Raw genomic sequence first — 25117 nt, 5'->3', positions numbered from 1 at the left:
ATAGGGGCCACAAAAATTCAATGAAAATGGGAGGAAAAGACCTCAGAAATGACATGCCACATTGCTTAAAGCAACTGATGTGGTCCATGTTTCGTGGCGAGTTGCTTCACGGCTTAATCTAGAAATAAATCAGAGAGCAAAATGTCTGAAAGTTCAATTAAAACAATTCTGTCCACTATCTATAATAAAAAAAAATTACATATTCCACTTATTACTCGTGATTACTCATCTTTCCTTTATCTCAGAGCAACCGCTATCATGAAGTGTATCTTCCGAGAACTCTCACACATGCACAGTTACCCACAGCTTTTTAAAGGCTTTTAGTGAATACAATTGGAAAATGCTGTAATGATTAATCAAGTTTCCCTATGTGGCCTATGATCTAATTAGACTATTAATCATACCATGCCATGTCTTACTTTCATGCATAGTTAATGTTCACAGGTTTTAAATAAGTATGCTAATTCATCCAGGTAAATTATAACCCCCAAACCCTTAACTCTTTCCGGCATAAACTTATTTCCTACCTTTACAGTACGAGTGTCTCACACTCTACATGAGAGGATACCTTTATTGATCTATTAAAGCCATTTCCACTGAAGAAGTTAGAAGAAAATTCATCTTACACAAATATGGGCCCCAAGATTTGTATTCCATGTCTCATATAACCATTAGTAATCAGGTTAGGGGTTTGCTATCTGTCTATCTGGGAACTACCTGCTCCTTTTGGTAAAACTATAAAACACCAAGTCACTTACATTTCCAAAAATATACTCAAAAAAGCAAGGAGAATAAACAAACAAAAAAATAAGCCAATTAAATGTACCCATAAATTATTTGCAGTGACCCACAATAAACGCTAAAATCCTTTGGAAGGTGATGGCTTGAAGGACTGTGCCCCATCAGTAACTTACCTTTGGTGGGACATCCGATAGCAGGGCTCCCCTTTGAGCCAAAGAGATTGCTGCTGACCAGTGACTGTTTCCCTTGTTCAATTTTTGATATAACATCAGGTTTCACAGTGGTATAGCCTATATAGAATGGAAAAATAAATACAAGGAAATGAACTAAGTACCAGTATCCATGGATGTCACGTTCAATGGTACACACACACACACATCATTTTTCTGGTTATATTTATGTAACGACTGCATATTCCCTCATCATTTATTGTGAATCAAAGCTGTTATGTATATACCTCAAAATATTGCTGAGGGGATTAGCATAGGCATACAGAGCCTTTCATCTCTTAAAAAAAAAAGGGGGCCCAGAAGATTGGCACGAGACCTTTCACCTTTAGGTCTTCGGTTCAAATATGACGCAAGCTGTAGTAGCTGAAGTCATTACCGTCTGAAAGCTGTTTGGTGTCTGTGATATGGAATATAATGTTCAGTAGTGCAGCATGTCTAATGTTCAGCCAGAGTCTGTGTTAAATAAAGTTGTCAGCTAAGGCTCTAGGACACCAGCAGCCATCCTGGGAAATAAGAAAGATGGCCTTTTTTTCCTGTTCAGACTGTTTGGTCTAGTATCTCTGGAATGGGGGCCTATTATACCTAAACAAGCCGTTGAGCCCGTTAAAACGGGCAAGATATTGGTGCATTCGCAACACGTCTGTCAGAGCTCACATGTCCTTGTTTGCCACAATGAATGTCATACGGTGAAGTGTCAGCACCAGAGGGACAGACATGGTGGTTTGGTGGTTGCCTTGCTGTGCTCATGCTTGGTCTGATCGGAGATGTTCCTCCCTGGAGCTCTAGTTGCGCAGGTGGAGGAGGAGGAGGAGATCGAAGGGCATTGGGGCATGGTGCCATGTACTCTGCACTTGGCACTTCTGTTGATCTCGTTATCTCACTTTAAAAGCCTGTGTGTAATCTAACAGAAAATGTGCTTCTCGGTGGCTGCCCGGCACAGCACGTCTGTCAGAGCTCTCTGGTCCTCGCATGCGCGGCACATCGGTCAGAGTCGCTCTCTACTGCGCATTCGCGGCATGTCTGTCAGAGCCCATTTGTCTATATTTATTTATTTAAAAAGCTTTTATATACAGTTTACAATATTAGTCATTATCTAACAAATAACAAGCAACAATACAATAGTCAAAAACGTCATTCTTCATTCTTAAAAATTAAACAAAAATTACAATTTAAAATCAAGTTTGACTCATTCATCTGAACATTCGTATCTTTAGCAGTCTCAAAACCTATACTGCATGCTGTATTCACATTGCTACTGAGAGTATTTATTTTTTCTCCGTTTTGTCTGATAAGTGTAGAGCCTGCTGGGTAGAGATCATGCATGTCCTTTGTTTTATTGCTTCCCCATGTGGGCTGCTCTATTGGTAGTGTCCGGATTTATAAAAAAACAAAGACACCAATTTAGGGTGTGAATTTTTAGTTAAGCTTTTTCAGAAGGCAAGATGGGTTGCTTTGCTTCTGTTTTTCTTTTCTTTTCCTCTTGGAGGAAAGAAGGAGCTTAAACTTTATTGTCCTGAGGTCAGGGTTCAGAAAAAGAACAGAAAATATGTTCTTCCCTCTTGTAAAGGAATAGCAAATGTTGCTTACCTGTAACAGGTGTTTCTCCCCAGGACAGCAGGATGTTAGTCCTCACATTATGGGGTGACATCATCAGGTTGGAGCCCAATCATGGAACACTTTTGTCAAAGTTTCTAGAACTTTGACTGGCCCCTACTGGGCACTGCCCAGCATGGCACTAACCCTGCAGCCAGCAGGGGTCTCCCTTCAGTCTTATTTGAAGGCTACAGGCAGTGCCGAAAAATAAAATAACAAACATTATGAAACCCAACACCGCGGGGCGGGTTTCGTGAGGACTAACATCCTGCTGTCCTGTGAGAACACCTGTTACAGGTAAGCAATATTTGCTTTCTCACAGGACAAAGCAGGATGGTAGTCCTCACATATGGGTAGAGTACCAAGCTGAGGATGTCCGAACATGCACCAAATGCGCCCAAAGGCGTGCAACAGGCACAACGACTGGGGTGGAATTTGGTAGAGGGCATCCTGAACCCCACCGGGCAGGCGGAAGGGTGTGGTATGTCACGTTGTAAATAGGTTACGAAGGACAGGACTGGCCGAAGATGGAATCTTGTCTTCCGGCTTTGTCCAAGCAATAGTGGGCTGCAAAGTCTGGAGGGAACTCCAGGTGGCCAGCCCTGCAGATGTCAGGAAGTGGCACCGATCGCAGGTTGTGCTACTGAAGTCGCCATGGCCCTCACAGAGTGTGCTTTAACACGGTCTTGAAATGGAATGCCCGCTTGCTGGTAGCAAAAGGATATGCAGTCCGCCAACCAGGAGGAGAGAGTCTGCTTACCCCACAGGCTTCCCTAATTTGTTTGGGTGGAAAGAGACAAACAATTGAGTGTTTTTTCCTGTGGGTCGCTGTACGGTCTAGGTAAAACGCTTAGAGCCCGTTTAGTCAATGGTATGCAGAGCCTGTTCTCCTGGGTTGGCATGGGGCCTGGGAAAAAAAGTAGGTAGTATGATGGATTGATTTAGATAAAAATCCGAAACTACCTTAGGTAGAATTTGGGGTGAGTGCAGAGTACCCGCCCGGTCCTGCAGAAGTTTAGTGTAAGGCGGATAGGTAAACTAGAGCCTGCAATTCACTAACTCTGCGAGCTGAAGTGATAGCCAAAAGGAAAATCACTTTCCATGTGAGATATCGAAGTTCACAAGAGTCAGGAAGCGGCACGATCGCAGGTGTGCGACTTCAGTAGCACACCTGCGATCGGTGGCCGCTTCCTGACATCTGCAGGGCTGCCACCCTGGAGTTCCCTCCACACTTTTGCAGCCCACTGTGGTTTCATGAGCCGACCCAGAACTAGATTAAGGTCCCCATAGAAGGGGCCGGAGGACGCAACGGGGGCTTGATATGGAGCAAGCCCTTCAAAAAACATGTGACAAGGGGGTATTACTGATATAGAGAACATCCCCGATACCTTTATGGAAGGCGGCTGACCGCACTGACATGAATTCTAATGGAGGAAGTCTTAAGACCTGACTCTGATAGGTGCCAGAGATAGTCCAGAAAGTTCGGGGATTGGACAGGAAAGGGGGGTCAAGGGACCGAGAAGAGCACCATGACATTAACCTTTTCCATTTGTAAGAATAAGCTTTTCTCGTGGAAGGCTTCCGTGAAGCAATCAAGACACAGGAAACTGGCTCAGAAAAGTTAAGTGGTTGAAGGATTAACCTTTCAACATCCATGCCATCAGGGACAAGGGCTTGAAGATTGGGATGTCGTACGGTACCCGTCGTTTTGAGTGATCAGAAGTGGGTCCTTTCCCAATGGAATGTGCTTGCGGATGGAGAGATCCTGAAGTATTGGAAACCAAACAGGTGGAGGAATAGTGACGGTTAAAAGCCAGAAAGATGCTTGGCTGCAAAGGGAGAGGAATGGTCATCAGATAATAGGGAGGTGGTATTTCCCCTGTATTGGTCCCTGGTGAGACCCCACTTGGAATACTGTGTACAGTTCTGGAGGACTTCACCTTCAAAGGATATAAAACAGGATGGCATCGGTCCAGAGGTGTGGCTACCTAAAATGGTCAGTGGTCTTTGTTCTAAAGCATATGGGGATAGACTTAAGGATCTAAACATGTATATCCTAAAGCAGGGATGATGAATTGCAGTCTTTGAGTGCCGCAAACAGGCCAGGTTTTCAGGATATCCACAATGAATATGCATGAGAAAGATCTGCATGCACTGCCTCCACTGGATGCAAATCTTTCTCATGCGTGCTCATTGTGGATATCCTGAAAACCTGGCCTGTTTGTAGCACTCAAGGACTGGAGTTCGCCATCCCTGTCCTAGAGGAAAGGCGAGATAGGGGAGATATGATAGAGACATTCAAATATCTCAAAAGGTTTCCATGCACAAGAGGTGAACCTTTTTTAATGGAAAGGAAGCTCTAGAACAAGGGGTCAAGCAATGAAGTTGAAAGATGGTAGATTCAGAATTAAGCTAAATATTTCTTTACAGAGAGGGTGATGGATGTGTGGAACAGCCTCCCAGTGGAAGTGGTGGAGACAAAAACAACAATATCAAAATTACTGGTACATCAGGTATATCTTAAACACCTCTAAGGTTATCTTAGCCAAATATATGTAGGCCCCTTACTTCGAGGGTCTGTATTATGTGACAGACTCTACTATTGTGCAGGGTCACCTTACTTTAATTTTAATTTTCACTCATCAATCCTATCTTTTTAGTAGAAATTTTTCTTTATCATAAAATCAGTCATTGACTGTCAAGCAATCTTCACGAGTACACACAAGAGACACTAATACTCATCTACTCCATTCCTGGTAGTTCACCCGACACAGCTGTGTTTCGGACATCATCGTCCTGCTTCAGGGGGTATCCTTCAGTATCTCCTTATGAGAGCATTGTCACGGAGCCTTCTTTAATTTATTGGCTTGCTTCTTCTTTTAAATATTTCTTTACAGAGAGGGTGATGGATGTGTGGAACAGCCTCCCAGTGGAAGTGGTTGAGACAAAAACAACAATATCAAAATTACTGGTACATCAGGTATATCTTAAACAGGGGCTGTCGTGGAATTAAAAAGAAGAAGCAAGCCAATAAATTAAAGAAGGCTCCGTGACAATGCTCTCATAAGGAGATACTGAAGGATACCCCCTGAAGCAGGACGATGATGTCCGAAACACAGCTGTGTCGGGTGAACTACCAGGAATGGAGTAGATGAGTATTAGTGTCTCTTGTGTGTACTCGTGAAGATTGCTTGACAGTCAATGACTGATTTTATGATAAAGAAAAATTTCTACTAAAAAGATAGGATTGATGAGTGAAAATTAAAATTAAAGTAAGGTGACCCTGCACAATAGTAGAGTCTGTCACATAATACAGACCCTCGAAGTAAGGGGCCTACATATATTTGGCTAAGATAACCTTAGAGGTGTTTAAGATATACCTGATGTACCAGTAATTTTGATATTGCTGTTAGACAGTTCGGTACACTGGAATACAGTGGTTTTGGGTGAATGGGAGACAAAAACAGTACAGTATCTGAATTCAAGAAAGCATGGGATGATTACAAGGGATCTCTAAGGAAGTGATAAGAATTATAATGCTAAATTAATTGGATGGATGGTTAGACTGGATGGGCCATGCTGTCTTTTTCTGCCATCATGTTTCTATGTTTGGAACTTGTCTTCCGAAAGTTGGTGAAGCCCAGGTTTTTTAACCAGGTCTTTGGCGACCAGAGCATTGGTAAGAAAGATACCGAAGTTATATGTCCTTCAGTTGTCGCTAGAGTTGAGAAAGAGCACTTGGGTCTTGATTTACCATTAAGGTTTACTTTTATAACTATGATATTCTGTTTCATAGTGGAAAAAGGTAAACAGTGGAGTGCCTCAAGTATCTGTACTTGGACCGGTGCTTTTTAATAAATTTATAAATGATCTAGAAAGGGGTATAACAAGTGAGGTAATCAAATTTGTGGACGACATAAAATTATGCAAAGTAGTTAAATCTCAAGCAGATTGTGATAAGTTGCAGGAGGATCTTGTGAGGCTGGAAGATTGGGCATCCAATTGGCAGTTGAAATTTAATGTGGACAAGTGCAAGCTGATGCATATAGGGGAAAATAACTCTTGCTGTGGTTACATGATGTTAGATTCCATCTTAGGAGTTACCACCCAGGAAAAAGATCTGGGCATCATAGTGGATAATACATTGAAATCGTCGGCTCAGAGTGCTGTGGTGCTCAAAAAAGCAAACTGAAGGGTAGGAATTAGGAAGGGAATGGCAAATAAAACGGTGGATATCATAATGCCTCTGTATCGCTCCATGGTGAGACCACATCTTGAATACTGTGTGCAGTTCTTGTCACCACATCTCAAAAAAGATATAGTTGCACTGGAGAAAGTGCAAAGAAGGGCGACCAAAATGATAAAGGGGATTGAACAGCTGCCCTATGAGGAAAGGCTAAAGAGGTTAGGGCTGTTCAGCTTGGAGAAGAGATGGCTGAGGAGGGATACGATAGAAGTCTACAAAATCATGAAAGGACTTGAACAGGTTAATGTAAAACAGTTATTTACTCTCTCAGATAATAGAAGGACTAGGGAGCACTCCATGAAATTAGCAAGTAGTTCATTTAAAAGAAATCAGAGAAAATTCTTTTTCACTCAATGCATAGTTAAGCTCTGGAATTCATTGCCAGAGGATGTGGTTATGGCAGTTAGTGTAACTGGGTTTAAAGAAGGTTTGGATAAGTTCCTAGAAGAGAAGTCCATAAACTGCTATTAATCAATAAGGAATAGTAGCTTGGAATCTATTTAATGTTTGGGTGTTTGCCTGCTAGACACAGGATTCTGGGCTTGATGGACCCTTTGTCTGACCCGGTATGACACATCTTATATTCTTATGTAGTATATTGTTTAAGTATAAATGGCTGTTGGCTTTTTTTTTTTCTAGTGTTTTTATTTTATTTGTACCCTGTTCCGATTTGTGTCTAGTTACTTTTAAATTATTTATGTTCTCTTTGAAGTGAACCGCTTAGATGTGTTTGCAACAGGCAGGATATCAAAATGAATAAATAAATACTAATAACCAGCCAGGTTGATGCTGGAAGGTTAGTCATAGCCAAATACTATCCAGCAAGGTTATGGTACCTGAGGAACTAAATGTTCAGGCACCAGTTTCACTATTTTTGGTAGCTGATTAGATTATTAGACAGCTTGGTGGTGAGACATGGGATGTTGGGGACCGCTGGATATTGGATTAAGTATGGGAACTAGTGTGCTCATCTACCCGAGATGGTAGAGAACCGAAAAGGAAGGCCACAAAAACTAAGTTGGATAAGGAGTGATATTCTACAAGCAATCAAGCCTCTATGGCAGAGCTGGCCAACTCCAGTCCTCAAGAGCCACAAACAGGCCTGGTTTTCAAGATATCCATAACGAATATGCATGAGATAGATTTGCACACAATGGGGGCAGTGCATGTAAATCTATTTCATGATGCATAATCATTGTGGATACCCTGAAAATTAAGCCTGCTTGTGGCTCTTGAAAGCTGGAGCTGGCCACTCTTGCTCTATGGCTTCCAGCTGGGATATATCCTTATCAGGTAGACCAGAGTAACTAGGCAGGCTGAATTGCTAATTCAGGCATTTCAGAGATAGTGACTCCACTAGTGAAATACAAAACATTGTCACTTTACCCAGAGACATTAGAGTTGTATAGTTCTCTTTCATCACATTCCTGTATAGCTCCTTCTGCTGTTCTTCTAACAACTGCCACTCCTCTTCAGAGAAATAGACAGCAACATCACTGAATGAAAATTTCACCTGGAAAACAAAGGGTTTCATATTTGTTATGTCCTCAATCTCATTAAATTAACTATAGTTACAGTGCCTGGAAACATAGACTTAGGTGTGTTACAACGTGGATTAAAAACTGTCTTAGTCAATTAAAAAACAATGATTTTTGTCTATTAATATCTGGTTGTCAAATAGGCATCTGACACAGCTGATTTGGTTTGAATATACAAATTGTGTTGTCCATCTAAATATGTATATTCAGGCAACACCATTTGCTAAAAACATAAAAATGAATTCATTTTGAATGAGTTCTTAAAGAATATGCTCAAAGATGAATCCTAACAATTTCTGACACAGGAAGAAATTCAAAAGGAAACGTATACATTGCGAAATAGGCAGTTTGCCCTGCCCAGGACCATTAGTCTGGGAGAGTCTGATGTAGATCTCAAAAAGCTAAACCGCATCAGGGCTGGTCAGTGCCTGGATTGGAAGCCACTAGGAAACACCCCACACTGTGTGCTGAAGGTGATGATGGCAAACCTTTGGCAGTATCCTGCCAGGAGAAGAGGTCGCGGGGGCATTGTAGTGGGGGTTGTGAGTGTCTAACCCTCAACACCCAGAAATGAGGATAGGAAAAACAAACTTTGTCCTACTGCTGTAAAGGTTGAGCAGCTGCATTTTGGTTGGTTACTAACTTCATAACATGGCTACCAAAATGTAAATCAAATAGGGAACTCCTGGGCGTGTGCTGCATGACCTCAGAGGTCCTGGTTTAGGGAGAGACCCATGAAGGATTTAAACAGCACTTGCATTATCATCTTTTGGGAGACAATCTTGCAGTGACATATAGAGTAAGTACTAATATGACTTAAAGAGGCTGAGCTAATCCTTAAGGATTTTAGCAGAATTTTCTAATGTACTGCCATTTTTAAGAGCATCTAGTTATACCGTATTGGTAATTAAGAAGAAGTATTTCTGCTAAAGTTTTTTGGAGCAAGTGCTTAGGTGAGATTAACTAACATGTACAATGTAGCTCATTTGAATGTAACACATTTTGTGTAAATATTTTTGCATGCATTAATGCAGCCATTAATGCAAAACCTTACCTACACTTCCAGAGGGATAGTTAAGTGTATTAAATGTGTGCATTAGCAATGCTTTTAATGCACAGCTCACTAAAGGCTTTACAGCCTTTACAGGCATATTAGTGAAGGAACATTAAGCGTTAACATGCCAAAATGCACATTTTTAGTGAAGCAGTCTCATCTAGGTCTGTATTCAGAGGCATTTAGCCAAACTCAGAATATGTGGTTAAATTATAGCTTGGCATCTTATGATTTGGCTAAAATAATAATTATAGCTGAATAATTTATCTGGCTAACTCTTGTTACACCAAAGAATTGTCCGAAAGTTAGCCAGATAAAGCTATTCATTTATCTGACTAACTTTGCCACCCAGACAGTGACTGAATATGTACCCTATTGAAAATAATAGGGCCTGTGGTAAATAATGCACATTTTGGCATTTTAATGCTTAATGAACATTTATAAAAAAATATGCCCATTAATCAATCATTAGTTGTGCTGCTAATATGCATGCTAAAATTGCATATTAACGTGTGTACTTAGTGCATTTTGATTAATAGGCAGCAAATGACAACAGCAAGGGTAGAAAATTATGTTTTATTTTTGGTAGTTAGAGAAATATGTAGCAATCTGCAGTATTAAATTGTTATTATCTTTACAGTTTATAACTGCTTACATTTATATCTATAATAACTTGTCAAGTACACTGCTCTACTACTTAATAAGACATTTTTGACAAGCCATTTATCTGGAAACTAGAAAATATTGTTACCAAATTTTAAAACATTTTTTTGTCTCTACATGGGACAGGAAAAGCAGGAAGATCTTACCAGAGATGTATGCTATGGTCCTGGGGGAATTCTGCACTACTGTGGTGCGCAGAATTTGTGCAGAATTCCCCCCCCCCCTGCACAGAATTGCAAAATTCTGCGCAGAAAATAGCAGAGGAGACCCGGTCATGCTGCGAACAGAGCGCGTCCCGTTTGTGCTGCGGGATGCGCTCCATTCGCAGTGAAGATAAAGGCCCGGGTGCGCCGTTCGCGGCGAAAATGTAAGGCCCCCATGTGCCGCAAATGGCGTGCCCGGGCTTTCATCTTCGCTGCGAACGGAGCACGTCACGTGGCACACGCGGGACGAGCTCCATTCACGGCATGCCAGTGAGAGAGAATGTGTGTGAGAGAGAGGGGAGGGTTAGAGAGAGCAGGAGGGGTGTGAGAGAGAGCATGGGAGGTAAGTGGGGGGATGCTTGAGTGAGGGTTTCAGAGAGGGAGCCTATATGAGGAGATTGTGAAGGAGTGTGTGTGTGTGTGAGAGAGAGATTGGGAGCTCATGTGTATGAAAAAGGGATTGTGTGTATGTGAGGGTGCTAGCCTGGGTGAAGGGATTGTGTATGTGTGAGACAGAGCCTGTGTGAAGGGGTGCGTGAGAGAGAGACATAGGTAGCCTGTGTGAGGATGTATATGTGAGAGAGAAAGGGAGCTTGTGTGGGTGTGTATGTAAGAGAGGGCCCTGTATGAGGGGATGTGTGTGTGTGTGTGAGAGAGTGAGGGAGCCTGTATGAGGGTGTGTGTGTGAGAGAGGGAGGGACAGAGGGAGCCTGTGTGAGGGGCAGTACTGAGAACAGGGTCAAGGTCTGGGACTAGCAATAGAATGGAAGGTGTTGAGCCTAGAGGTGGAGGGGAGAGATACTGGCAGGTGGAAGAGTTGGGGCCTGAGAGGGCAAAGTGGCCAGGGGAGTAGGGAGAGCAAGTGGAAGGGACCCTTACTGTGAATATCTAGGGAAATTCTGCTCAAAATATTTAAAATTCTGCATCTCTAAGTAATAACTTTGCTCTGTATTAATTTAAAATGTAATTGCTTAAAGACTGTCATGTAAATTGTGTTATTTTGACCAATATAAAGTTTGCAGAATTTAGCAGAATTTTAAGTTTTTGTGCGCAGAATTTTACATTTTCTTGCGTAGAATTCCCCCAGGAGTAAATGCTAGTTTCTCAGAGGACAAACAGGATGGTAGTCCTCACACATGGGTGACATCATTGGATGGAGCTCGGTCAGATTCTAGAACTTTCAAACATGCCCTACTGAGCATGTGCAGTTGTAGTTATCACCTTGCCCCCTAGGCAATCAGTCTTTTTCCGCAGAGCCGTGTGGTTGTGGGAGCCGTATGTGTCACGATACTCAGTTTTACTCTTGCCTCACAGTTTATGTAAGTGATTTTTTTCTAGTGTTGCAGCTGTTTTTCTTTCCTTTACCTATCGTAGTTTTGGTTTTTTATTTTCCTTTTTTCTTCTTTCCACTGTCTGCCAGCCCCATGGCAGGCCTTAGCTGCTGTGCAGCCTGGCAGTCTAATACTATCCCTTATTAAATAAATACTGTACTTGCAGTTTAGTATCTGTGTCCTCTTCTTGCTCTGTCTGTTTTTGTATGTTTGTCAGGTGCTGGCAGGACTGACAGAATGCAGTCCTTGGGTGATTATATAAGCCGCTGACCCCTGGGGACTTGCCTGAGTTCTACCCAGGCAGGAGTTCCATATTGTTTCACTGATCGATCGGCATCGATGGAGGTTTGGACAGTGAAGAGATCGAGGACTATACCGTTCCTGTGGCAGGGGAGAGCTTATCCTGCCCACATTCAAAAGGAGCTAGTCTCCAGGGGCAGGAGCCCTGCCTCCCCTTCTGCTTGCCTGTGATGGCAGAGCAGTCTTCTTGTGAGAGAGCAGAAGCCTGGGCAAACAGCTTGCTGCTGCACTTTCGATGCCATGCCTAGAAATGTTTGCAAAGCACATTTGTGACCAGAGCACCGATGATCTGACATGTTGATGTCAGGTCCGCATCTGGGATCAGGACTACTATTGAGCGCCATGGTCACCCTTGACGCCGTTGAGGTGCTGGGGTGCCCTCGATGCCATAGAGGTGAGTGACTGCCCTCGATATTGTAAGGGCCTTCTGTGCCATAGGCATCTGTGGACACCGTAGAGACCCAATACACCGGAGTCATCGAGCGCCTTGGGTCTCGATGTTGCGGATTAGCAGCACTGACCTCTAGTGTCAGAACCAGGACTGTCATTGAGCACCATGGTCCCCCTCAATGCCTTCGGAGCTGTCCTCGAGTTCATCGATGCCATCAATGCCCCTCGATCCCATCAAGGTGCATGCATGGCTGCCCTCAATGCCATTAAGGTGCGTAGCCTCAATGCCATTGCCACCCTCGATGCCATCACGGTGCGGAACTGCCTCGATGCCATGGCCGCCCTCAGTGCATTCTTGGTGCGGAGCTGCCTCAATGCTGTGGCCGCTCTCAATGCCATCGCAGTGCAGAGCTGCCTCAATACTATCGAGGTGCAGGGGCCACCATGGAGGTCATCGAGCATGTTTGCCAGCGATGCCATTCATTGCCACTCTTGACGATGTCGAGCATCATCATTGAAACACTGGGATCATCGAGCCCATTAACCACCGGGGCTCCTGAGATCCCTCGAATGCCAGTAAAGCCCTTGGGCGACAGGGATTTCAGCCTTGGGTGACCTTGGGCCATCTACTCAAGGGACCCTGGAGCCCTGAGGCAGCCAAGTGCAGTGGTCCGGTGCCCTCGAGGCTTCTTTGCAGTGTCCAAATGAGGCACCAAGAGGCATCATGCTGTCCTATCACTGGCCTACAGATATCAGGTACCATGGATGCCGATGATCTCGGGGGCCCTGAGCCACTGGGTTCGGGAGGCATTGGAGGCCCCACCTGGTTCGTGAACCATTGATGCCAATGAGCACTAAGATTGCTGTCAAGGCTATTGTCAGCCATAGCCACTGGTGAGGGACACCATCAAGCTTGTAGCATCGATGCCCTCAGATGTATAGGTGAGCCGAGGGGAAATGTCTATGGCACCAGCAGTCATTGGTTCTTTTGGGCACTGATGAGGTGTTTCAGGGCTGTGTTGGGGCTGCAGAGCCTCTGCCTGCAGGCACCTCTGGCGTCCTCGGTAGCATCAAGCCATTGATGCCTTCGGGCACTGGGGTCTCTGTCAGTGCCGCTGGGCTGTCTATGTCTGCGAGCACCAGGGATGGCACTATATACTGTCAAACGTGAGATAACTGTGTGGCCGGGCTTTGTGCACACCGCAGGCGTTTTCAAAGATTCGTGGCCACGAGCTTATTTCCCGGTATGCATGGAAGAGCCAGTAAATAAAAAAGGGGCGGGCTGGGACAGCACCATTAGGCGCTGTCCTGCTGAAGCGCGTGCCGGCACCCAGCCAGCTTGTGCAACTTACTACAGCTCAGAAGAGCAGATAAGTTGAAAAAAAAAAAAAAAAAAAAGGGTAGTTGGGGAGGGTTTTAGGGGTCGCGGAGGAGAGGGGAAAAGGTAGGCAGGTTAGCTAGGGGGTTAGGAAGTTCCCTCCCAGTCCGCTCCAATAAAGGAGTTGACTGGGAGGAATCTGGGTAAATGCCCTGTCGCGTCAGTGTGCATTTCTTAAAAAATTTACCCCCTTGTGCACACTGGTTGGCACCCACACACACATGCGTGCATGTTATAAAATCAGTGCACCCATGTGTGCGCACCAGGAACCGTTTGCACATGGACACCCGCACATGGGTTTTAGAATTTACCCTTATATTGGGAATTAGTGTGACAGAGGAGTGCAGCACGCGCAGTTGGGTATGGCAAGGGTCCTCTACTCCATGCGCCTTGGGCGCTGGCAGGAGGCATTCTCTCTTTCAGAGCAATACTCAGCCATGCCAGGGTTCTGCCATCTTCGCATCAAGGTATCAGCTTCCTCGTCTGTTGTGCAATATAAGATTCTAGGGAGCACTGGCGACGAAGGTGCCATCACACATTCTATGATTGCTTTTTGGCAGCGCGCAGCCACTGACTCTAACAGGTGGTGCTCGGTCCTTACTGTACTGTGGGATTCTACCAACAAGCATGGCAAGTGGGGTTCATAGGTGTGCTGCCATCCGTGGGATGGGATACCACTGTATGAATACTAGTCAGCCAGTTGCCCTCTACAGTATGGGTGGGTATGTGTTTCTCTCATAGCAAGCACAGCAGTTGGCCACCACAACCACAGGACTGACCTAAGACTGCATTCCTGGTCAAACCCCTAGAGACGTGGATACTAGGAGGGTAGTGTCGGGAATCATCTCCTTCCTCAGAAGAGGACTATGTCTCTCATGTTAGAAATTCCCTTTGCGGGGAAGCCCCTGGGGCTCCGTCCCTCACAGATTTAACGCTGAACTGAAGCCTCAATTCTTTTGAGTTGGTGCATCTCCTTGTAGGCCAGGATTGGAGGACAGCTGCGGTAGTCACTGGACCATTTTTGCTGAGGTCTCTCCGTTCATTACCTTGGTGGCCTATTCCATCTGAGAGTACCTGCAAGAGTCAGATTTGGTCACTTCCGAACCTCAGGAATCAGTGACTGTAACCCAACTCTCACCTGGAGAGTTGGAAGGTTTTTTGGGATCAGGAGGCCCCGATTCCACTGCTTTCTTGTCCCTACAGGAAGGGGGAGATACAACTGAGTTTCTAGTGTGGCCCTGGTCTTTCACCCCATTCACATAGTTCCTCTGGATTTCTGCACTTTAGATGCAGGATTGAATTCCAGCTGCCAACCCTTTGACCATTCCTTGGGCTTTCTTCGATCACTTTTCATTCAGTCTACTCCTTCAGGTGCGTCCACTCTGTTGCACATTTTAGTGCCACCTGCACAACAACACTTTTCCTTCTAACCCTTCAGCTATGTCACTTCAAAGATATTAAACAGAACTGGCCCCAGAACCAATTATCACTTTTCTCTCCTCGAGTAGGTTCCATTTATTGCCATTTATGACTCACTGTCATCTGTCAGTCAACCAATTTGTAATCCATTCCACTACCTTGGGACCCACTACCAGGCTTTTCATTTTGTTCACGAGTATCCTATGCATGACCGTGTCAAAAGCTTTGTTGAAATACAGATAAATCACATCTAGTCCTATATCTAATTCACTAATTATCCAAAGAAATTAATCAGATTCATTTGACATGACCTTCCTCTGGTAAAACCATGTTGCCTTGGATCTTGCAACCCATAGATTGTAGATAGTAGACTATCCTTTCCTTCAGCACGCCGTCATTAATTTACCCACCACTGAGGTAAGACTAATCAGCCTGTAGTTTCCAACCTCTTCTCTGCTTCTTTTTGTGTGTAATGACTGTCAGCTGCGGCCAACTCAACTCACATCCTGCCATGCCTGGCCCTCCACTCCAGGGAAACTCGTGGCTCTGGCCAGCCATTGTCGCCGCACTGCTCCTGGCCCTCCTTGCTCCACATGGCGGCTGGGACTTCGCCGGCCCACGCTCCGACTCCGGAACTTCCTAGGCGCGCGCACGTGTCATCTCTTCTCTATTTAAAGGACCATTGGTGGGAATCTCTGGGCCGTCCCCGACTGATGACATCATCACCTTGGGATATTTAAGCACCGCCTTTGGCCTAGGCAAACTGACTTGGCAACGAGTTCCTTCGCCTCACTGGTGCTTGTTCCTGTGTCTCCAGACCCGTGGTTCCTGCCTTGGATCTCTACCTGCTGATCTGGACTCTGGCTCGGGTACCCGCTCCTCAGGGGCCTGCTTGCGCTTCCTTCGGGAGACCTAGTCTCCAGGCTTCCCCGTTTCTCGGGGTAGCTTCTGCGCTCATTAGAGGTCCTGCTGACTCGCTTCTCCGCTCCTTGGGGTTGCCTCAGCACTGCCTTTCAGAGATCCCATCTCTACGCTAGCCTGCTCCTCGGGGCAGCCCCTACATTACTTCATCAGAAACTTTGATTCTACACTTCCCCGCTCCTCGGGGCAGTCTCCACGTCACTTCAGAGACTTTACTCTACGCTCCCTGCTCCTCGAGGCAATCTACATCACCACATCAGAGGCTTGATTCTGCGCTTCCCCGCTCCTCGGGGCAGCCTCTACATCATCACCAGAGACTCTATTGCTGCGCTGCCCCGCCCCTCGGGACAGTCTCCGCATTACTCCTTCAGAGATCCTGTCTCTGCGCTCCCCACTCCTCGGGGCCTGCCCAGCACACCTCTGCCTTGGAGCTTCCTTCTCTGGTACATCGTACCTTCAGCCCTGCCTAAGTACTGTGACTTCTTCGGACTGTGCCTCTCTGTCCCGCTCCTCGGGGCACCTCACAGTATATCTCAGTGCAGGTACCTGCGATCAAGTGGCAGTGAAGCAGGACGTTCTCACTTTACTGAACTATAGTTGTGTCCCTGCTGCAGCTGACCTCGCCTCCCGACGGTGAGGACCTGTGGGGTCCATCCCCCTCAGGTAGCATCAGCCTCCACCTCTGGCCAAGGGTCCACGAAACCACGAATCCTAACATTGTGAAGTGGGATCATCACCACCACCCTTCTCCAGTCTTATGGCATCACACCTATTGAGCAAGTCTTTCAGCAAACCCACCAGCAACTCTCTGAGCTCTTTTAGCATTCTGGGTTGTATCCCGACAGGCGCCAGGGCCTTGTCCATTTTTAGTTTTTCTGGTTCCACCCAAACATTCTCTTCTGTAAATGGGATTGTATCTACCCCACTCCCAGCCATACTCTTGCCAACCAACAATGATCTTCCTCCAGGTTCTTCTTTAGTGAACACCTAAATGAAGTACTTAATATTTCTGCTCTTTCCTCATCTTTCTCCGCACAATGATCTGTATTGCCTTTCAAGTTTACAATACCATCTCTGGCCTTCCTCCTTTCCCTGATACATCTGAAAAATGTTTTGTTACCTCGCTTTACCTGTTTGGCGATCCATTCTTCCACCTGAGCTTTGTTAGCCTGATTTCTTTCGTCTATTCAGCTTCACCAGATATTCCTCCCTGTGTTTCTCTTTTTGAGAAAAAACACGTTGAAGGGCATCCACAGTTTCTCTTCTTCTTACAGATTCTGAAGCAAGGATACTCCAATCCACATTTTAAAGACACACAGAGTAACTTGCACAAGATACACCTTCTATTCGGAGGGTTATACGTGTGTAACCCCCTCTTGGTTTTAGAACACCTACTCCAGAGGCTAGAGCAATACTTAGGGCCTTTCTCACTGCTCTGTCCTCTAATCCTTCACTCATGCTTCAAATTTCTGGCCCTGGGCACAGAGGTTCCACTGGCGTGGAAGAGGATCTAAGCCTCCAGGGCCCACGGTGTTAGGGATAGGTATTTATTTATTTAAATTTTTATTTATTTATTTAAATTCTTTTAATATACCGATGCTCAAGACCATGTCTTATCGTACCGGTTTACAATAAACTAGGGGGGTACAACCGTTAACAAAGAAAGCAAAAAAAAAAAAAAAGGTATATCACTCAGTCTCTCACTCCTCACTCTCCCTGCCCAAATGGTATTCACTTAGGCCATCTCCAGCAAGCAGGTCTTAAATAGGAGATGCAAACAAAACCACGCAGCAGACTGGGAGTGGTGTTTAAAAGAAAACTTGTTTACTGTAACTTAAAGAACAATTTCCATGCAAGGGTAGCAAAATCGTCATCAGAAACAAAAGAATGACTCCCTCCAAGATCAGTCTTTTTGTCCATCTCCCAGCCTGAAGCAATGCACTTTTTCCAAAAGTTGAAAAAAGGGAAGTTTTGCATCAAAAATGGGGTAGAAAGGCAAAGGCTCAAGCAATTCCTCCCTGGGGAAATAAAGCTGGAAAGACCAACACTTCTCTTGCCCAATAACTCTCCTGCTAAGCACCTGACTTATATAGACAGGCAGTCTCAATCCTGCTCCTTCTAGGAAGGGAGGCTTCCCTGCAAGGCTGTTTAGGTCACAAAACAGCAGGCCCACTCTCTATAAGACAAAAATCTCTTCTCGCTTTTCTCCACACAGGGAAAGTCCCTTCTGGTTCGGGAAGGCAAAAAATAGGATTTCTCACTGATATCCCCTTCTGTAGGCTGTGGAGCCAACTGGGATTACCAGAAACATAGAAATGACGGCAGAAGAAGACCAAAACGGCCCATCCAGTCTGCCCAGCAAGCTTTCACACTTGTTTTTTTTTCTCATACTTATCTGTTACTCTCGGTCCTTAGTAACCTTTTGGTTCCAATTTCCTTCCACCCCCGCCATTAATGTAGAGAGCAGTGCTGGAACTGCATCTAAGAGAAGTATCTAGCTTAATTGGTTAGGGGTAGTAACTGCCTCAAAAAGCAAGCTACTCCCACGCTTATTTGTTTACCCAGCCTGTGCAATTCAGTCCTTGTTGGTTGTTGTCTGAATATAAATCCACCTTTCTTCATTCCCCCCTGCCGTTGAAGCAGAGAGCTACGCTGGATATGCATTGAAAGTGAAGTATCAGGCTTAATTGATTCGGGGTAGTAACCGCCGTAACAAGCAAGCTACACCCATGCTTATTTGTTTACCCAGACTATGTAATTCAGTTGTTGGTTGTTGTCTGAATATAAATCCACTTTTCTTCATTCCCCCCCTGCCGTTGAAGCAGACAGCTACGCTGGATATGCATTGAAAATAAAGTATCAGGCTTATTTGGTTTGGGGTAGTAACCGCCGTAACAAGCAAGCTATTCCCCACTTTTTTGTGAATGCAAATCCTTTTTTCCACATTTCCTCTTGCCGTTGAAGCATAGAGCAATGTTGAAGTCACATTACTGTGTGTATGTGTATTGAATAAGAGTATTATCTCCAGGTAGTAGCCGTCAATTTGTTACAACTGTCGCTGCCCGACATCTCCACTCCGCCCTCCTTACCTCTCTGGCATCTCCTTGTGTGGGTTAACCTTTGCACATACTTTATAAAATCAAAATGTATGCATATAAGTTTCAGCTCCACCCCCCAGAATGCCTCAATCCAGTTTACATAAAAGTTCACAAGTAACCAGGTTATATGTGCACTCAGCCCCTTGTGTGCATAAAGCACAGTTTCATGCACATATATGGCTTTGAAAATTCAGCCCCTAGAGAGCAATTTTCAAGAAGCCATTTTACCCAAGAAAAGCAGGCTTTGCCTAGGTAAAACTGCCCGCGCTTTACATGGCTAAAGTAGGTGCGTTGTTCCACATTGTGCAGACTTTAGGAGCACTGTGTGGAGGCATTTCTGGAGGCAGAGTTACAGATGGAAATGCAAAGTGTGCACATACTTTGCAAAACACACTTCTGTTTTGCACAGGAAAACTACCCACAGAAAAAGAGGGTGCATATTTCTGCAGGTATGTTTTCCTGCAACAATTTTCAAAGTGACTTCATATTGAAAACTGATGCAAAGTCCACAGGTAAAGAGTACCCCATGGGCTATGCACCAATACCGGTAATTTTGGAAATTCTGCTAAGAACTGGCAACCATAATGACAACAATACACATTTCAGTGCAATACTTATTTCCAAAACTGTATATCAAAGCTTTCAAAATTCTGCAAAATGTGGCAAAAAAAAAAAATCCACAGAAATGGTTAATTCCAAATTCTTGCAGTTAGATGTTGAAGGCTTCCTAGCCTTTCTTATCTTAATATTTATGTAACAGAATGTAGACCTTTCAGATTAGTTTGCACAAACCTCAAATTTGATGCAATGTAAAACGTCACTGCTCTAGTTACCTGCATCTTTAGAGTGGGGGCAGAGCAAAGGGATGGATTTTTTGGCCCACTCTTAAATCTGAATTCTCCTGGAGAGTCTCAGGAACTTTATCTGGAAATGTTGCCGAAGTCTTAGGAAAGAGTTTATTACTAAACATACTGTCCGGACGCATGAAGGATGGAATCACAGCACCTTACTCGCTATGTTAAACATGCAGAATTCATAACAATTACTATAGTAACATTATACCGTACTGATCAGAGGGAACTGTAAATAATGTTCCTCTGCGTACTGCTTCTCCAGAGTGCACCGGTCCATTCTGCTTACACATCCCTTTCTATCTATTCATCGCAAAATGTGTCCCTTCAGCTTTTAATACTTGCACTGAAGGTACTTCACCTACAGTGGCTGACTGCGGCAATCTCACGTCCCTCTCTGTGAACAATAGTCCTAGGGATTTAATGCTGATATTCTCAGGCTCGGCTGCTTCTCCGATTTCTGATGCAAAAAGTGATGTTTATATACCAGAGACAGATTAAATGTAGCCCAGGGATGACCCTGAGTAACATGGCTGGTCTTTCCTTCCCCCCACCCTCAGAGCAGAGCATTGTTCGGGCTCTGCCGCATCACACACACACAGCAGGCACTGCTCACCGTGTCAGACATCTTCCTTTCTGGCTTCCTTTAGAATTCTCCGAGCGTAGCTTTAGGAGCCCTGAGAGCAACCAGGACCCAGACAGCAAGAAACAAGTCCCGTCTGCATTCTCCTTCTATGCAGCAAGCACTCCGACCCTAGCTGACAAAAGCTCGGCCGGCCCCTGCCGTCCCTTCACTTTCCCACCCACCAATAGAAATCCTTGAGCGGGTCCCCTCCTGCAGAAGCTTCCTGCGGCCTCCTCCAGCCGAAGAGCCTATCACCTTCCCCGCCCTGAGATTTTGACATGCTAATTAAAATGGGAGTCCATGCTTTATCCAGACGGAAGCGCGGAGGGTGGGAAGGAGAAAGCGATCCGACACTACAGTATGCAAGGAGACAGAGCCAGGGGAAAAGCAGCTACTGTTAGAGAGTAAACCCACAGCCCCCTAAAAAAACGGGGGACATAGCTTTTGTTGAAATTTAGCTGTAAATAGTAAGTACAGGTTGGTATTGTTAATAAGAGAAGAGTAGAGTCACCTGCTAGTTAACCCTTTGATTGCCACAGTGTTTGTTACCTATATAACTAAAGAACATGCCATACTGGGTCAGACCAAGGGTCCATCAAGCCCAGCATCCTGTTTCCAACAGTGGCCAATCCAGGCTACAAGTACCTGGCAAGTACCAAAAAAACTAAGGGCTAGATTTTTAAGCTTATGCACGGGCGTAGATTTGTTCACGCAATCTGGCGTGAGCAAATCTACGTCCAGTTTTATAACATGTGCGCGCTGCCGCGCGCATGTTATAAAATACAAGGTTGGCAAGCGCAAGGGGGTACACACGTGCACCTTCCGCGCGCCGAGCCCGAGGGGAGCCCCAATGACTTTCCCCGTTCCCTCCAAGGCTGCTCCGAAATCGGGAACTTTTCCTCCGGCCCTTCCCACCTTCCCATCCCTTATCTAAATCCCCCCCCCCCCCACCTACCTTTGTTGAAAAGTTACACCTGCCCGAGGCAGGCGTAACTTGCACACACCGGCTCGCCATCCCCTGGCACAGGCCGCTGTGCCAGAGGATTTGGCCCCGCCCCTGGACCGTCCCCGAACCACTGCCACACCCCAGGACCCACCTCCAGACAGCCCATTTTTGAGAGCCCCGGGACATACGCGCGTCCGGGGCTTGCGCGCGCCGCCGAGCCTATGCAAGCCAGGGGCAAGGCAGGGGTAACGTATGTTATGCGCGTAACCCTTTGAAAATCTGCCCCTAAGTCTATCCCATGCTGCTGATGCTAGTAATAGCAGTGGCTGTTTTCTAAGTCAACTTCATTAATAGCAGGTAATGGACTTTTCTTCCAAGAACTTATCCAATCCTTTTTTAAACCCAGCTACACTAACTGCACTAACCACATCCCCTGACAACAAATTCCAGAGTTTAATTGTGCATTGAGTGAAAAAGAACTTTCTCCGATTAGTTTTAAATGAGCCACATGTTAACTTCATGGAGTGCCCCCTAGTGCTTCTTTTATCCAAAAGAGTATATAACTGATTCACATTTACCCATTCTAGATCTCTCATGATTTTAAACACCTCTATCATATCCCCCCTCAGCCGACTGTTCTCCCAGCTGAAAAGTCCTAACCTCTAGTTTTTCATCATAGGGGAGCTGTTACATCCCCTTTATCATTTTGGTTGCCCTTCTCTGTACCTTTCCCATTGCAACTATATCTTTTTTGAGATGCGGCAACCAGAATTGTATACAGTATTCAAGGTGTGGTCTCACCATGGAGCAATACAGAAGCATTATGATATTTTCTGTTTTATTCACCATTCCCTTTCTAATAATTCCCAACATTCTGTTTGCTTTTTTGACTGCTGCAGCACACTGCACCGACGATTTCAGTGTGTTATCCACTATGACGCTTAGATCTCTTTCTTGGGTGGTAGTTACTAATATGGAACCTAACTTTGTGTATCTATAGCATGGGTTATTTTTCCCTATATGCATCACCTTGCACTTATCCACATTAAATTTCATCTGCCATTTGGATGCCCAATTTTCCAGTCTCACAAGGTCTTCCTGCAATTTATTACAATCCGCTTGTGATTTAACTACTCTGAATAATTTTGTATCATCTCCAAATTTAATTACCTCACTCATCGTATTCCTTTCCAGATCATTTATAAATATATTGAAAAGTAAGGGTCCCAATACAGATCCCTGAGGCACTCCACTGCCCACTCCCCTCCACTGAGAAAATTGTCCATTTAATCCTACTCTTGTTTCCTGTCTTTTAGCCAGTTTGTAATCCACGAAAGGACATCGTCACCTATCCCATGACTTTTTTTTTAATATCTTTATTTATATGCTTTCAATTTAACAACCAAATTAAAGACTGAACAAGTTAACATATAGTTCTGAAACAATTTTGATTCTTAGCAGAGCTAAATCCTAAACATAGCTGAGTCCTTGCCTCCCCCCTCTTCCCCCCCCCCCTGTATTATCCCGTTATTCCCCAGTATACGCTGTCCAGAAAGGTTATAATCCATGAAATCAATCTCCGGTAGTCCCGGAGATAATAAGGCGGCCAATTTGGATTTGCAGGGTGGTAGCCTCGGTGACAACATTAATGACACGTTGAGTAATAACCTTCCAGAAAATGCGCAAAAGACATCCGTCCAAGAGGATAGTGACAACGGGTCACGTGGTAAAATCCAAAATTTTGCTTCTTGCCCGATGATTAAGAGTCATAAGGTACGGGTTCCAGATGTCAAGAAATTGGTCTTGTTTCCTGGGTGAGGAAACCGCTTTTGCCGAGAGCTGTTCATAAACGACCATTTGATCGAGTTTCAGGTGCCACTGAGTAAATGTCGGAGGTTCTTTACCCAACCATTGAGTCAGTATTGACTGTTTAGCCAAGAGAAAGCCCTTGCTTAAAAGGTGGCCAGAAGCCGGAGTGTACACTTTTAAGGTTGAGTTCCCAAACAGATGTAAAAGGCACAATTGCGGGATTTACGGGATGTTACTATTTAAAAGGCGGCCCAGAAATCCTAAGATTTTGGTCCAAAACCGATGAATAACAGCACAGTCCCATAAATTATGACAAAGTGTCACATTTTCTGCTCCACATTTGAGACAGGACAAGGAGGAGGCCATCTTCCATTGAAAAGCCTGTAAAGGAGCAACATATATTCTATGTAGCATTTTATACTGCACTTCACGCAGTTGTACATTTTGGGGCGGATTTTCAGAGCCCTGCTCGCGTAAATCCGCCCAAAACCGGGCGGATTTACGCGAGCAGGGCCCTGCGCGCCGGGAAGCCTATTTTACATAGGCCTCCCGGCGCGCGCAGAGCCCCGGGACTCGCGTAAGTCCCGGGGTTCTCGGAGGGGGGCGTGTCGGGGGCGTGTCAGGGGCGGGCCCGGTCGTCGCGGCGTTTCGGGGGCGTGTCGGCAGCGTTTTGGGGGCGGGTGCGGGGGCGTGGCCGCGCCCTCCGTACCCACCCCCAGGTCGCGGCCCGGCGCGCAGGAGGCCCGCTGGCGCGCGGGGATTTACGCCTCCCTCCGGGAGGCGTAAATCCCCCAACAAAGGTAAGGGGGGGGTTTAGACAGGGCCGGGCGGGTGGGTTAGGTAGGGGAAGGGAGGGGAAGGTGAGGGGAGGGCAAAGGAAAGTTCCCTCCGAGGCCGCTCCGATTTCGGAGCGGCCTTGGAGGGAACGGGGTAGGCTGCGCGGCTCGGCGCGCGCCGGCTATACAAAATTGATAGCCTTGCGCGCGCCGATCCAGGATTTTAGTGGATACGCGCGGCTCCGCGCGTATCTACTAAAATCCAGCGTACTTTTGTTTGCGCCTGGAGCGCAAACAAAAGTAGGCTGTTCGCGCTTGGTTTAAAATCCGCCCCTTTCTGTGCAGCAAGCAACCGACTGGAAACAACTTGTCATTTGCCGCGAGGAAATCTGACATTGCAGATCCTTGGCCCAGGTGGCTGTTAAGTGATTAATCCGATCCGAGGGTTCCCATTGTAATAGTTTCTTTAACATTAAAGAACAGGACGTGTGTTGCGAAGAGGAGGGGAAAAATGCTTCCAATCTGTCCACAGGGACCTGTTTCTCAGGCTTCCCCCTCCCTAACCCATGACTTTTTACTTTTCCTAGAAGCCTCTCATGAGAAACTTTGTTAAATGCCTTCTGAAAATCCAAATACACTACATCTACCGGTTCACGTTATCTACATGTTTATTAACTCCTTCAAAAATGTGAAGCAGATTTGTGAGGCAAGACTTGCCTTGGTAAAGCCATGGTGACTTTGTTCCATTAAACCATGTCTTTCCATATGTTCTGTGATTTTTATATTTAGAACACTTTCCAGTATTTTTCCCAACACTGAAGTTAGGCTCACTGGTCTGTAGTTTCCTGGGGTTACATTAGCCACCCTCCAGTCTTCAGGTACCATGGATGATTTTAATGATAGGTTACAAATTTTAACTAATAGATCTGAAATTTCATTTTTGAGTTCCTTCAGAACTGTATACCATCCAGTCCAGGTGATTTACTTGTCTTCAGTTTGTCAATC

General features: G+C 45.3%; 1 protein-coding gene across 1 annotated transcript in view; it reads right to left on the bottom strand.

Annotated features, from left to right (window-relative positions):
- Window positions 1-25117, bottom strand: part of LOC115094705 (zinc finger protein 85-like) — a 97955-nt gene that overhangs the window by 5602 nt on the left and 67236 nt on the right. Inside the window, exons 5-7 of the mRNA XM_029607957.1 lie at window positions 20573-20600; window positions 8197-8323; window positions 915-1031 (exon numbers count right to left, since the gene is read on the bottom strand). Of these exons, the coding sequence (XP_029463817.1) occupies window positions 915-1031; window positions 8197-8323; window positions 20573-20600 (272 nt within the window). The remainder of the gene's footprint in view (window positions 1-914; window positions 1032-8196; window positions 8324-20572; window positions 20601-25117) is intronic.

The sequence above is a fragment of the Rhinatrema bivittatum genome, chromosome 6 (genome assembly GCF_901001135.1).
Source record: "Rhinatrema bivittatum chromosome 6, aRhiBiv1.1, whole genome shotgun sequence".
Taxonomy (NCBI): Eukaryota; Metazoa; Chordata; class Amphibia; order Gymnophiona; family Rhinatrematidae; genus Rhinatrema; species Rhinatrema bivittatum.
The sequence above is the reverse complement of the archived record's forward strand: the minus strand, read 5'-3'. Positions and strand labels throughout refer to the sequence as shown.